General features: G+C 54.4%; 2 protein-coding genes across 13 annotated transcripts in view; one reads left to right on the top strand and one right to left on the bottom strand.

Moving 5' to 3' along the window:
• Nucleotides 1–1,939, bottom strand: part of ARMH3 (armadillo like helical domain containing 3) — a 213,085-nt gene extending 211,146 nt beyond the window's left edge. For 6 of the 12 annotated variants that reach the window (XR_016221975.1, XR_016221976.1, XM_089314436.1 and 3 more), the window contains exon 1: nt 1,758–1,917. The gene's annotated coding sequence lies outside the window, so the exon portion shown is untranslated. Of the gene's footprint in view, nt 1–923; nt 1,599–1,757 lie in introns of those variants that run through there. The other 6 variants (XM_008270392.5, XM_089314438.1, XM_002718677.6 and 3 more) reach the window with 5 other exon arrangements.
• A 3,303-nt stretch (nt 1,940–5,242) lies between these two features.
• On the top strand, nt 5,243–8,399 carry HPS6 (HPS6 biogenesis of lysosomal organelles complex 2 subunit 3). The gene has a single exon (XM_051824131.3). The coding sequence runs from the start codon at nt 5,373–5,375 to the stop codon at nt 7,791–7,793; it is 2,421 nt and encodes an 806-aa protein (XP_051680091.1). The 5' UTR covers nt 5,243–5,372; the 3' UTR covers nt 7,794–8,399.
• The last annotated feature ends 7,444 nt before the right edge of the window (nt 8,400–15,843 follow it).

Here is a 15,843-nt window from a genome sequence, read left to right as displayed (position 1 = left end):
AGGGTTACACACCAGCAGAAAGCCAGGGCTAGCAGCAGGGCCAGCACTGGAACACAGGCCCTCCAGCAGGTAACGCAGGCACCCCAAGTGGCATCCTGAGCACTGCACCAATGCCGACGCCGAGCCTATACTTGAAAGTGGAAGTAACTTACGGATTGTCCCAAGACTAGCAGCGACTGGCTGCTCCACTTCCGATCCAGCACCCTCTTTATGTGCCTGGGAAAGCAGCAGCAGATGACCCAAGTCCTTGGGCCCCTGCACCCACGTGAGAGACCCGATGAAGCTCCTGGCCTCAGCCTCGCCCAGCTCCACCATTGCGGCCATTTGGGGAGTGAACCAGCAGATGGAAGAGTCATTTTTTCTCTCTCTCTCTCCCCCCCCTCTCTATTTCTGCCTTTCAAACAAATAAATAAATCTTAAAAAGAAATTTAAAAAGTATCTCCTCCCTGCTAAAACTTACCTGAGTCTCTCAGGCATGTTCCCATCACACTGTACAACTGGGATTATACGGACATGTAACACACCACACTACACAGTTTCACCCAAATATTGCCCTCTGATGTCCTGGAGGAGGGATATTCCTGTTTCTAACCTCAGTGCCAGCTACACAGCAAGTGCTCAATGACAGTGTGTTGAATAAACAGTTCGCCTTCACATATCCTGACTCAGTGTGTTATTTGCCCATTTGCCCAAATTCTTATGTATTCCTAAACTATGCTCTACGTGAAATTGCAAATGTTGACAACTGCTTTGGGGTTTTCAAAGTTTGCTTACCTTTAATTATAAAAACATTGAACAAGTGAATAAACAATGTCTGAAATCCCAGTAGGAAAACACCTTAAAGATTTCCCTGCTCACTAAGAACCAAGAACTGTCCCTGCAAGGAGGAGGCATCCACCACCCTTCCCCGGGCTCTGATTTACCTGATATTCACACAAATCCGAATGCAGACACACGCAAAATAATTCCAATTAATCGGTGCTACAAGCAAGAATACAAATCCTACTCTCTGGTTTACAGAGTGGCTGAGAACTCAGGACAGCAGAGTCAGCTCTCACAAAAGCTGCAAACTTTTTCCCGAGAGGAAGAACTGGGAAGGATCTGAGGATCTCTAAACGTTTTTTCGGGTCCACTCAAGTTCCCAGCGCCCCTGGGCCAGAGACGACAGCCCTCCGCAGCCTCTCAGAGCTCTCCTTCCCCAGGGAATGGGTCTCTCTCCTCCGGTTTCTTCCCCACGACTGCCGGGGAACCACAACCTCAAAACACGGTCGACTGAAGCCCCGAGGCTGAAGTGGCCACGGGATGGGGGCCCTCCGCGGACTCCTGCGGACTCCGGACAGCCCCGCCTTCCTCCGGTCCTCACGCCCTCACTCCAGGGCGAGGAACCACCAGTGAGAAGATGCTCCCGGAGGCAGTCAGAGGGGTCGAAGTCAACCCCGTGCTGCGGTCAAAGGTCAATGCCTCGGCTGCCCAGAGGCCCCAGGAGGGGCAGGGAGGAGGAAGGATGAGGCCGGCGCCGGGTGGCCCAAGGAGGCGGCGGCTGGAGGAGCGAGGCCACCTCTCTCTGGACTCGACCGCGCCGGGGCCCAGCCCTCCCCGCCGCACGCAGCCGCCCTCCCTCGTCACCCCCGTCACCCCCGTCGTCCCTCCGCGAGCACAGGCCCCGCCCCCAGAGCCGCCTCGGAGCTAAGGCCTAGTATGGCAGGACCTGGCGGGTGGGCCAGGTTCAAGGACTGGTAGGGGCCAGTGCCGCTTACCGAGCCCCGGACTCCTCCACTACGCGCACTGCTCCCGGGCCGCTCGCTCCCGATGCCACCGGCGCCGCCGCTGCTCCGGGTTCACGAGCGCGCTCCCGACCTCCCCGACCCTTCCCCGGTGCGCCGTTCCCCGCCGGGTCCTAAAACCCGCCTCGTCCACGCCCGCTTCCTGAAACTGCCTCAAACTGCAATTCCCAGAAACCATTGCAAAGCCTACAATTCCCGAAAGGCATCGCGAGAAAGACATTAGCAGAAGAATCGTCTGTTGAGAGCCTACTGAGTACAGGTGGCAATAGCATTTCTTTGCAATATGGCGGACTCTTTTGAACTCGGCAATTCCTCTTCTAGGAATAAATGTATTCTCTAGAAACACTGGCAAAGTTTGGAAAAATGTATCTTCCCAGATGTTTTTTGCAACTTTGTGACTGAAAGATGGGCTACAAGCTTTATGTGTGTGCCTACTGAGTGCAAATCGCTGTGTGAAGTTGTGTTAACTTGGCAAGTCAACCCTCAGGTCTCAGTTTTCTCATACACAAATGGAAGATTACACAAGATGTGCAACACCATGTATGTGCCTGGGTGTTTCATTCCTTGTTACGGTTTTATGAAGTAGGTGGTCACAATTGAGACAACAAAGGTTCTGAGAAGTTAAATAATTTGCCTAATGCTCTAGAGTTGATAACACATGGAAAGGAGTTTGAAACCAGAACTATCAGGAAAGAACTCAACCCAGAAGCTCAAGTTCATAGTAGATTTATTTTTACTTTTTATTTTCATTTTATTTCAAGGAAAGACAGAGAGACAAATCTTCCATCTGCTGGTTCATTTCCCAAATGCCTGCAACAGCTGGTTGGTTCCTGTGGCACACATGGAAGATCCTGGAGTTCCTGGCTTTGAATTTGTTCTGGCCCAGCCTGACATTTGGGAAGTAAATTAGTGGGTGGATGAGCTATAACTCTTTCTCTCTCTCTCTCTCTCTCTGTGTGTATATATATATATATATATATATATATATATATATATCAGCCTTTCAAATAAATAATATATGCATATAATTTTTAATTTAAAAAATTAAAATGAGAGACAGCCATTGTGGTATAATGGGTTAAGCCGCCACATGCAACACCCACATTCCATATTGGAGTGCTGATTTGAGTCCCAGCTGCTCTGCTTCTGATCCAGTTTCCCACTAATGTATCTGGGAAGGCAGCAGAGGATGGCCCAAGTCCTTTGTTCCTGCTACCCACACGTTCCTGGCTACTACTCACTTTGGCCTGGCCCAGCCCCAGCCATTTCGGGCATGAACCAGTAGATGGTTCATGGGAAGTGAATCAACAGATGGACGATACCTATTTCTCTCTCTCTCTCTCTCTCTCTCTCTCTCTCTCTCATTCTGTTTCTCTCTGTCATTCTGCCTTTAAAATAAAAATAAATCTTTTCTCAAAAAGTTAAAATGAACATAGGAGGCGGCGCCGCAGCTCAGTAGGCTAATCCTCCGCCTGCGGCGCTGGCACCCCAGGTTCTAGTGCCAGTTGGGGCACCGGATTCTGTCCCGGGTGCTCCTCTTCTAGTCCAGCTCTCTGCTGTGGCCCGGGAAGGCAGTGGAGGATGGCCCAGGTCCTTGGACCCCTGAACCCGCATGGGCGACCAGGAGGAAGCACCTGGCTCCTGGCTTCAGATCAGCGCAACGTGGCGGCCGTTGGTGGGTGAACCAACAGAAGGAAGACCTTTCTCTCTGTCTCTCTCTCTCTCTCACTGTCTAACTCTGCCTGTCAAAAAAAAAAATTAACATAGGATACAAAGAAATCCTATGGCAACTAGGAGCAACATGCGGAAGAACAATTTGTGGCAGAAAGGTGATGTTTAGAACACACTGAGATTGACTGTTAGCCATCCAGGTAGACACAGTTGCTTGTAGACATTTGAACACCCTCTTTTGGAACTCAGCAGAGATATCTGTGCTGTAGATAAATTTTTCTGACCCACTGTCTTAGGGGTAATGGTTCAAGCCTAGGAGAAGGTAGCCTAGGAACAGGGTAAAAGAAAAGGCCCAAGATGGAATTGGGGTATAGGAGAAGGAATGCCAACATTTAAAGGATAGTGGAAAGAGATAAGACAATGGGAAACAAAATTCTAAAGATAATGGCATCCTTAAAACAAGAAACCCAGAAGAGAAAGATGCAGTGGAGACAGCTGGAGGTTGTCAAATGTCTCAGAGAAAACAGGAAATAAAATGACCCTGGAAGACCTCAGCACAGGCTACTTTGGGAAAGTGGTGGCTTGAGGAGTGAACAGGAGAGAAAGCAGCACAGGATGCAAGTGCAGAGGACCTCTGCAAGAAATGCCTGAGGGGCTTGCACTGTGGCACAGTGGGTTAAGCTACCGTTGCCTGTCCCGGCTGCTCCACTTCAGATCCAGCTTCCTGCTAATGCGCTTGGGAAAGCAGTGGAAGATGGCCCAAGTACTTGGGTGCCAGCACCCACATGGGAGACCCAGAAGAAGCTCTTGGCTCCTGGCTTCCACCTGGCCCAGCCCTGGCCATTGCAGCCATTTGGGGAGTGAATCATCAGATGGAAGATCTCTCTCTCTCTCTCTCTGCCTCATCCTCTCTCTCTGTAACTCTGACTTTCAAATAAATAAATAACTTGAAAGAAAGGAAGAAAGAAGGGTCGAAAGAAACAACTGAGAAAGGAAAGAAAGTGGGAGTGATGGGCTGGAGGGTATAAAGATGAGGAGGAAAGAATGCATTTCTAGACAGGACAGGTAGGAGCGTGTTTCTGTGCTGTCAGCGAGAGGAGAGAATGAGGCTGATGAAGCAGGAATGGATGCAGGGCCAGGACTCCTGGAGAGGGAACAGCATGCCAGGGAGAAGGCTATCCAGGGTGGGAGGGTCCCTGCACGTAGGGTGTAGGAGGGATAACACAGAGACTCCATGCATCCAGAGTATGCTGTCTTTTTTTTCCTTCCCTTCCCAAACTGACTTGTTGATATGGTAAGGTAGTTCGGTGCACTGACCCTGGAGCCAGGTTGCTGTGGTTGGAACCCTAACTCCCACACTGAGTACCTGCGTGATCTTGGCCAAGTTAATTAATCTCTCTGCTTCATCTTCCTTGTCTGTAAAAGGGCCGGGGAGGAGGGGAGAGCTGTCCCTTAGTAAATGCTAGGGAGGTGTTGCTGTTAGGACTTTCCGCTAGCCTGCTACCCCCATGACAGTGAGGTCTTCCGTGTTGTTCCAGGCTGTCTACTCAGAACCTGGCACACTGTAGGTGTTCAATACAAAATGTTGACTCAGTGAGCAAGGCGAGGTGAGAGCGAGGCCAGGCGGGCAGCAGTTTGGGGCGGGGATCCCGACTCCTGGATCCAGCCCTGGGCCACTTGGCCCCACGGGCGAGGTCCCGGGCGCCGAGACCCTTGGGTGCGGCCAAGGCCCCTCCCTCGCGGGCGTGTCGCGAACCCGGCAATCCCCGAGCTCGCCGGGGCGTGGCGCGGCGGGGCGGAGCCGGCCTCGGCCCACCTCATCCGCGGGGGACGGAAGTCTCTCCGGCCGACTCTCGACCCCTCCTTGGGCTCCGCGGACCGAGCGCCGAGCCTCGCCCCACGGGGGCTGGCGGCACCATGAAGCGCGTGGGGACTCTGCGCCTGCTTTCGGACCTGAGCGACTTTAGCGGCGCCGCCCGGCTCCGCGAGTTGCTGGCTGGGGACCCCGCGGTCCGAGTGCGCTGCAGCCCGGACGGCCGCCACCTGCTGCTGCTGCGACCCCCGGGGGCACCGGCGCCGCAGCTGCTGGTGGCCGTGCGTGGAGCCGGCGCGGAGCTGGAGCGGGCCTGGTCCGCGGGCCAGCCCTCTCCGCTGGACGCCTTCTTCCTGCCGTGGCCCGCTGGACCGGCGCTGGTCCTGGTGTGGGAGAGCGGCCTCGCCGAGGTGTGGGGCGCGGGAGTGGGGCCAGGCTGGCGCCTGCTGCAGAGCACCGAGCTGTGTCCGGCCGGCGGGGCCCGCGTGGTGGCCGTGGCGGTGGCCCGTGGCCGCCTGGTGTGGTGCGAGCAGCGTCTGCCCGGCGCTGAGGACCGGTGCAGGCCGCCCACAGCCGCTTTCAGCCACTGCGTGTGCGTGCGGACCCTGGAGCCCAGCGGCGAGGCCGGCACCAGTCTGGGCCGCACACACGTCCTGCTGCACCACTGCCCCTCCTTTGGGCTGTTGGCCTCCCGCAAGGACCTCTTCCTGGTGCCCACTGCTTCCACCTGGCCTGGCGTGGCCCACGTTCTGCTCATCTGGAGCCCAGGCAAGGGCAAGGTGAAAGTGGCTTCCCCGCATCTTGGCCTCTCACACAGTAAGAGCCTGAATCCCGGACGAGGGGACACATGGGACTTCCGGAGCCTACTCCGAGGCCTGCCTGGGTTGCTGTCTCCCAGGGAGCCCCTGGCTGTGCACACGTGGGCTCCTGCCCCCCAGGGCCTACTGTTGCTGGACCTCAAGGGCACTGTGAGCCTGGTGCAGTCCCATGGTGGAACCCGGGCCGTGGGCACCCTGCAGGAGGCCCCTGGAGGCCTCAGGGGGTCTGCAGCCCTGGGAACCTTCCCTGGAACCCTGGCCTGTGTGCTGGGCTCTGCCTTGGAGCTGCTGGATCTGAGCAGTGGGCAGCTCCTGGAGAGGAAGGTCCTAAGTACAGACAGGGTGCACCTGCTGGAACCCCCAGTCCCTGGCATGGAGGAAGAGGAAGAGCTGGAGACGCGAGGGGGTCTTCGTTTGCTTTCTGCCTTGGGTCTGTTCTGTGTGGGCTGGAAAGCCCCCCCGGGCCTCGAGGTGCCTTCGGCCAAAGACCTGGTGTTCGAGGAGGCCTGTGGGTACTACCAGCGGCGGAGTCTGCGAGGGGCCCTGCTCACACCAGAGGAACTGAGACACAACAGCATGTTCCGGGCACCTCAGGCCCTGGCCTCCATCCTCCAAGGCCACCTGCCCCCGTCTACACTGCTGACCATGCTGAGGACGGAGCTCCGGGACTACCGGGGTTTAGAGCAGCTCAAGGCCCAGCTGGTGGCTGGGGATGAGGAGGAGGCTGGCTGGACTGAGCTGGCAGAGCAGGAGGTGATGCGCCTGCTGAGAACCGACTTGGTGGGAGACCAGCTGGCACAGCTCAACACTGTTTTCCAAGCCCTCCCTACAGCCGCCTGGGGTGCCACCCTCAGGGCCCTGCAGCTCCAGCTCGATGGCAGTGGCAGGCTGAGGTCCCAAGCTCCTCCTGATGTGTGGAAGAAGGTTCTAGGGGGTACAACGGCTGGAAAGGAACCCCCCAATGGCATACTGCCCCCCTTTGAACTCCTATGCCAGTGCCTGTGCCGACTGGAGCCTCGATGGCTGCCGCTGTTTGTGGAGCTGGCACAGCAGCAGGGGGGGCCTGGCTGGGGGGCCGGATGCCCAGGGCTGCCCCTGTATCGCCGAGCCCTGGCAGTGCTTGGCGAGGAGGGCAGCAGACCTGAGGCACTGGAGCTGGAACTGCTCTTGGGCAGTGGGCGGCCCAAAGCTGTGCTCCAAGCCGTGGGGCAGCTGGTGCAGAAGGAGCAGTGGGAGCGGGCCCTGGAGGCCGGCCTGGCCCTCGGCCCCTCCAGCCCCCTGCTCCGAAGTGAGATATTCAAACTGCTGCTGGCCGAGTTTGCCAGGCACCGCCGGCTCGATGCTCACCTCCCCCTCCTCTGCCGCCTGTGCCCACCAGAACTGACTCCATCCGAGCTCCTCCTGCTAATCCGGGCACACCTCCCAGATGACGTGGGACCCCCCACCCCATTCCCTGAGCCCGGGGCAGAGCCCCCTCTCACTGTGGGTTTGCTCCGGGTCCTGCTGGAGCAGACGGGGGCGCAAGGACAGCCCTCGGGCCCAGTTCTAAGCCTCTATGAGGACATCCTATGGGACCCAGGCACTCCGCCTCCCACCCCACCTCGAGGACCCATGACTGCCCTCCAGACATCGGAGCCCTCAGGCCTGGACACCTGGTTACCATCTGGACAGAACCTCTGTGTGACTGACACAGGGAATCATTTCTAGGACATGCTGATCAGGGAGGGGTATCTAAGAGATGGAGGAGGCCAGGGTGGGACCAGTGTGTGCAATACTCTTCTCTGTTTTGGAGCAATTTGTTATATGTGTGTGTGTGTGAAATACACACACCATTTTTGTGTTTTGGAACAGTTTGAGGGTCTGAGAGGGTTGTGAGTTATAGAGGGAGGGCCTGAATATGGATCTGCTGGCTGGAGGGGCCATTTCCAGTCATTTATGAGCATTTAATATGTGCCAGGGTGTTTGGTACAGCAAATGAGGCCACTGCTTAAGACACCTGCATCCCACACCCGAGTCCTTGGGTTCATGTTCCAGCTCCACTCCTGATTCTATTCCTGCTCATGCACATCCTGGGAGGTAGCAGCTGTTGGCTCAAGTGCCTGAGTCCCTGCCGCGCCACCCAGGTGAGAATCCTGGATTGAGCTCCTGCCCTGGCTGTAACCTGGCCCAGCCCTGACTACAGCAAGTTGTTGGGGAATGAACCAACAGACAGGTGATCTTGATTCTCTCTCTCTCTCTCTCTCTCCCTCTCCCTTTCCCTCTCCCTCTCTCTCTCTCTGCTTTCAAATAAACTAAATAAATTTTTAGAAAATATGCTCCAGACTTTCGCTGGTCTTTACATAATCCACCACTTGATATTTCCCATAACCCTGTGCAGAAAGCACTACTGTTATCCCCCATTTTATAGGAAAGGAAAGATTTCAGAGGTTTAGAAAGATTAAATGACTAGACCGAAGTCAGTGGGCTAGAGATAGCAGCTCTAAGATTTGAGCCATCTTCAGCCCAGGTACGCCTATGGGCTTGGGCTGGCGTGCACCCCTCACCCTGGGCTGCACACCGGCTTCCCCAGCCTGTTGTGAGGACGGGGCTCTGCAAAGCTACGCCCTTCCTTACCCCAGGACTGGTTGTGCTCTTCAGAAGGCAGTGGTGCACCCCATGCCCGTTGGCCAGCGTCTCCTGCAGCAGCCCCTGGATAAGCAGAAAACGTACCGCAGATGAGAGAGCCGCCCGCAGAGTTCTCTGGCTTAGCAACAAGAGTCACTGGGAGCACAGCTACCTGAAGGACCTCACATTCCTTTTCTAAATCAGAAGCGAGAACATGCGCAGCCAAGATTTCCTCTTTCTGGATTTGTCCTCCAGGACCACCTCTGAGTAGGGTCTGCCTGAGTGACCCTTCAGCATGTTTCTAGCTTATGAGACCCCGGATGCTGCTTGTTAGCACGTCCTGGGCCACAGCTAGCTCTGCCCAGGGCTGGGACCAAGGTAAGGACCACTGCTCAGTCTTGGCCAAGGCCGGGACCTGCAGCTTGCTTTCTACTCGGCCACATCCTGCTCTTAAAGTGCATTCATGGGTTAATGTGGTACTAGGGATGGTTCCTTCCTCAATCTCCCAGGGGAGTGGAATGCCCCCCCGCCCCCACCATACTCTTCTTTAAAGCTACTGTTAGCTTCTGGGACTCATGGAGGTCCTGAGGTGGCTCGTGTGCATGGCCAAGTCCTAGGAGGGCTGTTTGGCTTCATGAAATCTGGTGACAGCTGGCCCTCACCGGAGCCCAGGGCTAGGAACAGGTCCTCCTTCAGCCTCCACCTTAACCTCTGCCGGTCTGGGAGGAGGGGTTCCTCCTCGTCCTGGTCTTGAGGCTGCGCCCATTATGGCTCCTCAGAGGGAAGCTTGGGATTTGGCTTGCACTTCCTTCTGTGTCCAGAGAAGGAGTTATGCTCAGCGAACCCCTGAGGTCATCAGCAAGGGAAGAGAGTCAGGTTTTTCCTTAGAGTTTGTGTGGTCCACGGGAGTTCCTCCCACACTGATAGAACTTTTCCATGGAGGCCACCTAGCCTGGCAGCTCTGAGAGCAGCAGGTGGCATTAGATGGTCACTGCCACCTGCCCTGACAGGCTGGGCACTTGCATGCACTTGTTCTTGCTTATCTCCCACCTACAAGATGAGGGTGCAAGGGAAAACTCAGGGACTGAGGAGCAGCTCAGCGAGGCAGGATCACCACGCAGCTGGGTTTTGGTGGAGCAGTGTATGAGGGAGCTCAGAGAGAGGGCCCAGTGCAGTCTTCCCAAGATCTGTGGATAGGTAGGTGGAGATCCCAAGTCGGAGGTTCTTGGTTTGTGGGAATGGTCCCTGGACAAGCTGTTGGGACCCGGAGAAAGTGGGAGATCCAGGAGCCGTGGTCTTTGACCTCGGGTGCCTGAGAAAAGGGAGACGTTCCAGGCCTGAAGAGTTTGCGTAGTGGACAAGGGCTCAGGCTCAAGGTCCCTGGGCAGGAGGAGGCTGTAGGAGAGTCTGAATGAGACAGAGGATCCTAGGCCATTGCACGGGAGTGTTTCCATAGGTGTGCCTCACCCCCGGAGCTCTCAGGCTCACATAGCAGTGGCCTCTGGAAAAGCTGAAGGTAAAGATGAAGTGAGGCAAGAGGAGCGCCGGGCAGGGGTGCCTGCCAAGCCAGCAAGCATGCGGGGCAAAGGAGAGGAGCAAAGCCAAAGGCTCCTCCCCTGCCCACATGGCCCTGGAGGCACATCCTCCATTTTCCATCACCCTACTTGCTCCCGCCCACGTTCCCGGCCTTGCCAACCCCAGCTCTGCACCTGCTTTTCCTCACCAAGTGACCCACTAGTGGAACACAGACTGCAGTCTCCATGCCGCCAATGACCGGAAGACCACAGGGCTACCGCCAACTAAGCCTTCTCCAACCCGCAACGGTCAGAGGCCAGAGCCCCCGTCCTTCTCCGTGTGACCTGTGGGAAACTGGATGTGGTGGCCAGAGTGGGCCCCTGTCCAAGCACTGTTCTCGCATACCTTCATTCTGCCTTCCACCTGGCCCTGGCCACCTGTCCTTAAGAACGTTGTAGTGGCTTTCCAGTTGGAGTCCTTGTCTCCTCAAATCTAACCTTTTACCCAGAGTACTATAACAAGCAAATCCAATCAGGTTCAATACCTACTTCAATATTCAGGATAAAGGCCAAGCTTCTACAGCCCTTCCTCCTTGTCTGGCCCTGCTTCTCTTCAGTCTCCTCTCCAGTCTCTCTTTTGCGTTGTGATTGTCTAGTTATTTGTGTCTCTGATTAGTATATGAATTCCCTGAGGGCAGAGACCGTGGTTAGTTGTATTTCTGTATCCTCAGCATGTATCATAGTGCCCGGCTCATAGTAGGTCCCATTATTGTTGTGGCTGCAGGAACTGACTATCCTTATGGCCTAGGTAAGAAGAAGGGATTAGGGGCCAGCGCTGTGGCTCAGCAGGTTAACGCCCTGCCTGAAGCACCAGCATCCCATATGGGCGCCAGTTCAAGACCTGGCTGCTCCACTTCCAATCCAGCTCTCTGCTGTGGCCTGGGAAAGCAGTAGAGGATGGCTCAAGTCCTTGGCCCCTGCACCTGCATGGGAGACCTGGAAGAAGCTCCTGGCTCCTGGCTTCGGATCGGCGCAGCTCTGGCCGTTGCGGCCAGTTGGAAAGTGAACCATCGGATGGAAGACTTTCTCTCTCTCTCTCTCTCCCTCTCTCTCTGTAACTCTGACTTTCAAATAAATAAATAAATCTTAAAAAAAAAAAAAAAAGGAGGAGAAGGAGGAGGAGAAGGAGAAGAAGGAGAAAGGATTAGGCTCTGGGCTATGAAAATTCGCTGGCTTTCTTCTCTTTTTCTCATAGGCCAGACTCCCTCATTGATCCAGACCTGATATTGGAAGTAAGTCATGTTCATCTGAAGGAGGGAACCAGGAGACCTGGAGACAGCATTGGGGATGGAAAAGAGCTGATCTGGGTCCATCTTAGCAGTTAGAGTTGGCGTGGAAGGAATGGACATAACTGGTACCACAAAAAGCTCCTGACCCCCACCCCCAAGCCAGGAAATGAGGAGGGGTGGGAAAGCCTGAGTCAGTGGGGTTCCAGGAGATGGATGGGTGGGGCAGCAGCCAGTGGCTGTTGTGGACGGAGGTCAAAACACTGGAAATTGATCCCCACATTAAGTATGACCATGGGGGAGTGAGCTTTAGGAAATGTTTGCCACTGTGCTGGTGCACCAGAGATTGGTTCACACTGGCAAGTGTAACGAGGAAAAGAGAGAATCAGAGTGAATAGCTTTAGACTCCCAGCTCCATTTGGGGGCACCCTAGGCCGGGATGCTTGGCACCTTTGCTGCCAGGGAGAAGAAAAATTGCAGATAGCGCCTCTAGACGTCCACACTCGCCTCTTCTTAGACACAGGCTCCCCCTGGTGGCTACTCTTGTCATTGCTAGAACCACCCACAGCCCTCCAAACTACACACACTGGCCAGTTTTTCAACTAAGTAGTGAGGAAGCCTCTGGAGGTGGTAAATCAAGGTTCTTCAAGGGCAGTGGAGGAGAAGAGCTCAGGAGAGAATTCAGGGAGCAGAATCATAGGGTGCAGAGTGGTCCTGGACTTGTACGAGGACAATATCCTCCGTGAGAAAGGTGGTGCGAGCTGCAGGAATTCTCATCTCCGGGATTGGAACTGTGCTCCAGCTACCAGCCCAGCTCGAATAGCTTGATCCAACATGGGAGAAAGTTGAGAACACAGTAGGATTTCCTGGGAGGACAATTTATATGAATTTGAAATGTAAGAATAAGACATTGGCTGCTATTCACAATCAATATAGTCTCACTTTATGCCCCAAATGTGAAAGGGACATGAATCCCCTTTGAATAAAAAAATTTAAGGATTTATTTGAAAGTCAGAATGACAGAGACAGAGAGAGATCTTTCATTCAATTATTTACTGCCCAAATGGCTACAACAGCCAGGGCAGAGCCAGGCTGAAGCCAAGAACAAGGAGCCAGGAACTTCCCTGGGTCTCCCACGTGGGTGGCAGAAATCCAAGGGGACCATATTCTGCTGCATTCCCAGGTGTATTAGCAGGACTTTGGTCAGAAGCTGAGCATCCAGGACTCTACCTGACACTCTAATATGGAATTCATGCGAGTAGCAGCTTAACCCACTATGCCACAACACAGCCCCTGAATAAAAATTTGTCAGGAGTGGGTATTTGGCACAGTGGTTAAGAAGCCACTTGGCATACTCCTAAATCAAAGCATCTGGTGTCAAGACCCAGTCTGCTTTCCAGTCTGGCTTCCTGCTAATGCACCTGCTAGGAGGCAATATTAATGGCTCAAGTAGTCAGGTCCCTGCCACCATGTGAGACACTAGGATGGAGTTGCTGGATCCTGGCTTCAGCCTGGCCCAGCACTGGCTGTTGCAACATTTGGGGAGGTCTCACATGTGGGTGACAGGAACCCAGGGACTTGGAACATCATCTGCTGCCTCCCTGGCCCATTGGCAGGAAGCTGGATGGGAAACAAAGACTAGACTCAATCCGAGGCACTCTGATACAGGATGCAAGCATCCCTAGCTGTAGCTTAACCTGGCAAACCACAACACCTACCTTTCTTATATATGTAACTTTAATAGCAGACAGACAGAGAAAGATACACACAAAGAGACACAGATTTCCCATCCCCTCACTCATTCTCCCAAATGCCTCTCAACAGCCAGGGCTGGGTCAAGCCAAAGCAAGGAGTGAGGAATTTAATCTAGTGCTCCCAAGTGGGTGGCAGGAACCTAACTACTTGAGCCATCACATGCTTCCCCCAGAAGTGCACACCAGCAGGAAGCTGGTAGTGGAGACAGAGCCAAGCCATGAACCCAGGTTCTCTGACATGGGTTACAGCACCGTCCCCATAACTTGGTAATCTTATGTCCCCAGAATAATCAACTGTAAAACCCTTGAAGCCGGCGCCACGGCTCACTTGGCTAATCCTCCACCTGCGGCGCCGGCACCCTGCGTTCTAGTCCCAGTTGGGGCGCTGGATTCTGTCCCGGTTGCTCCTCTTCCAGTCCAGCTCTCTGCTGTGGCCTGGGAGGGCAGTGGAGGATGGCCTGGGTCCTTGGGCCCTGCACCCGCATGGGAGACCAGGAGGAAGCACCTGGCTCCTGGCTTCGGATCGGTGCAGCGCGCCGGCCGTAGCGGCCATTTGGGGGGTAAACCAATGGAAAAGGAAGACCTTTATCTCTGTCTCTGTCTCCCTCTCTCTCCTATCCAGGAAAAAAAAAAGCCTTGAGAGGAGAAGATACCACACAATTGTGTTGTGGGGGACCTGGACAGCGGGGGGCACGGAAGCACAGTGAGAGCTGGGGAAGTGGTGCCCCTTCGCCATCCAGTCTGGAGGGGTGAGAAGCCCAAGACTGGGTGGAGGGACAGTAAGGAGGCTGGGGCCCTCGCCCCCAGTAGGAAGGAAAGAGGGGGATATGAGGGATGATCAACTGGGACGCCTACAGGGGTCCCGGGTCAGGAAGACTGCCTGAGTGGAAAGGAAGGGAACCCAACTGAATGGCTATGCCCTTGCAAGACAGGAGGAAAGCAGCTTATGACTTGGATTGGAAAAAGGAGCCGTTTGAGGTTTAACCCTGTTGGATTCCTCATCCATATCAGGACATCTCTCATCCCAGCGACAGCCCCACTTTGCTGGGAGTTCATGAGGGTTAAAATGAGATCAGCTCATTCATGTCGGTGAGCTGAGCAAAGTGCAGAGGGTGAGTCACGTGGGAGACCCAGATGGAAACCAGTGGATGGAAGTTATTTCTCTCTCTTTCTCTCTCTCTCTGTCACTCCGCCTCTCAAATAAGCAAATAAATCTTTGGAAATAAATTTTTAAACATTGTTTTAAAGATTAAAAAAAAAAAAGATGAAGGGCCAGCACTGTGGCATAGTGGGTAAAGCTGCCACCTGCAGTGCCGGCGTCCCTATGGGCGCCAGTTCGAATCCTGGCTGCTCCACTTGTGATCCAGCTCTCTGCTATGGCCTGGGAAAGCAGTAGAAGATGACCCAACTCCTTGGGCCCCTGCACCCACATGGGAGACCTGGAAGAAGCTCCTGGCTCCTGGCTTTGGATCAGCCCAGCTCTGACCCTTGTGGCCAACTGGGGAGTGAACCAGCAGATGGAAGACCTCTGTCTCTCTCTTTGTCTCTTTCTCTACCTTTCTGTAACCTTTCAATAAATAAATAAATGCTAAAAAAAAAAAAAGAGCCCTAAATTCAATGACTGTCCCCACAAGACACAAGAGAGAGAGAGAGAACCACATGAAGACAGAGGCAGAGACTAGAGCGAGGGGATGCCATGGATGCTGGAAGCCACTGGAAGCCAGGAAAGAAGTAGGGATGACGCCTTCCTGAGAGCCTTGAGAACAAAGCAGCCCCACTGACACCTTGGTGCTGGACTTCTGGCCCCAGGCCTGTGGAATAAACTTCTGTTGTTGTAAGTTTGTGGTGATTTGTTATAGCAACCCTAGGAAACTAAAGCACTGAACCAGAATGGGAAGTCTCTGTCTTTAGACTGTAGTTTCCCAAGGATGGTGTATGTCTTGGGTAGAAGCTATCTCTTCTTTATAGATAGATGGATGGATGGATGGATAGAAAGATAGATAGATAAAGAGTTGTTTGAGATTCAGAGTGTCAGAGAGAAAAGGAGAGAGGGGAAGAGGAGGAGAGCGAGAGAGAGCACAAGCTTCCATCTGCTGGTTCACTCCACAAAGAGCTGAAGCAACTGGAGGCTGGGCCAAGCTGAAGCCAGGAGCCAAGCTCTCCCTCCTGGTCTCCCATGTGTATGGCAGGGGCCCAAGTACTTGGGTAATTTTCTGCCGCTTTTCCTGGCACATTTGCAGGGAGCTAGATTAGAAGTGGAGCAGCTGGGACTCAAACCAGTGCTCTGCCAATATGGGATGCTAGTGTTACCTGCTGCACCACAATGCCGGCCCTGAGGCTGTCTTTTCTAGGCCACGTTAGATTGGTAGTGAGACTCTAAAGGTCTCAGAAGGTCCCTCACCAGGCTCAGGCTGAGGCGGGGTTTTGGGCTGTGAACTTGAACTTGCTGGCATAGCTTCCTGCACTTGCCCAGGGTGGTCTGGATGCTACTGCCCAGGACTGGAAGTTCCTGTTCAGCTGGTCCCTGTCCCTAGGGAGCTGAGGTGCAAGGTCCCAGTGCTCTGCAGAACCTTCTTTGAGGCCTTGGTCACTAGGAGAG

The sequence above is a fragment of the Oryctolagus cuniculus genome, chromosome 15 (assembly GCF_051225735.1).
Source record: "Oryctolagus cuniculus isolate XC-2025 breed Fujian yellow rabbit chromosome 15, ASM5122573v1, whole genome shotgun sequence".
NCBI classification, from domain to species: domain Eukaryota; kingdom Metazoa; phylum Chordata; class Mammalia; order Lagomorpha; family Leporidae; genus Oryctolagus; species Oryctolagus cuniculus.
The sequence above is the reverse complement of the archived record's forward strand: the minus strand, read 5'-3'. Positions and strand labels throughout refer to the sequence as shown.

Coding starts and splice junctions, on each gene's coding strand:
- HPS6 (XM_051824131.3), top strand. CDS start 5,373: ATGAAGCGCGTGGGGACTCTGCGCCTGCTTTCGGACCTGAGCGACTTT.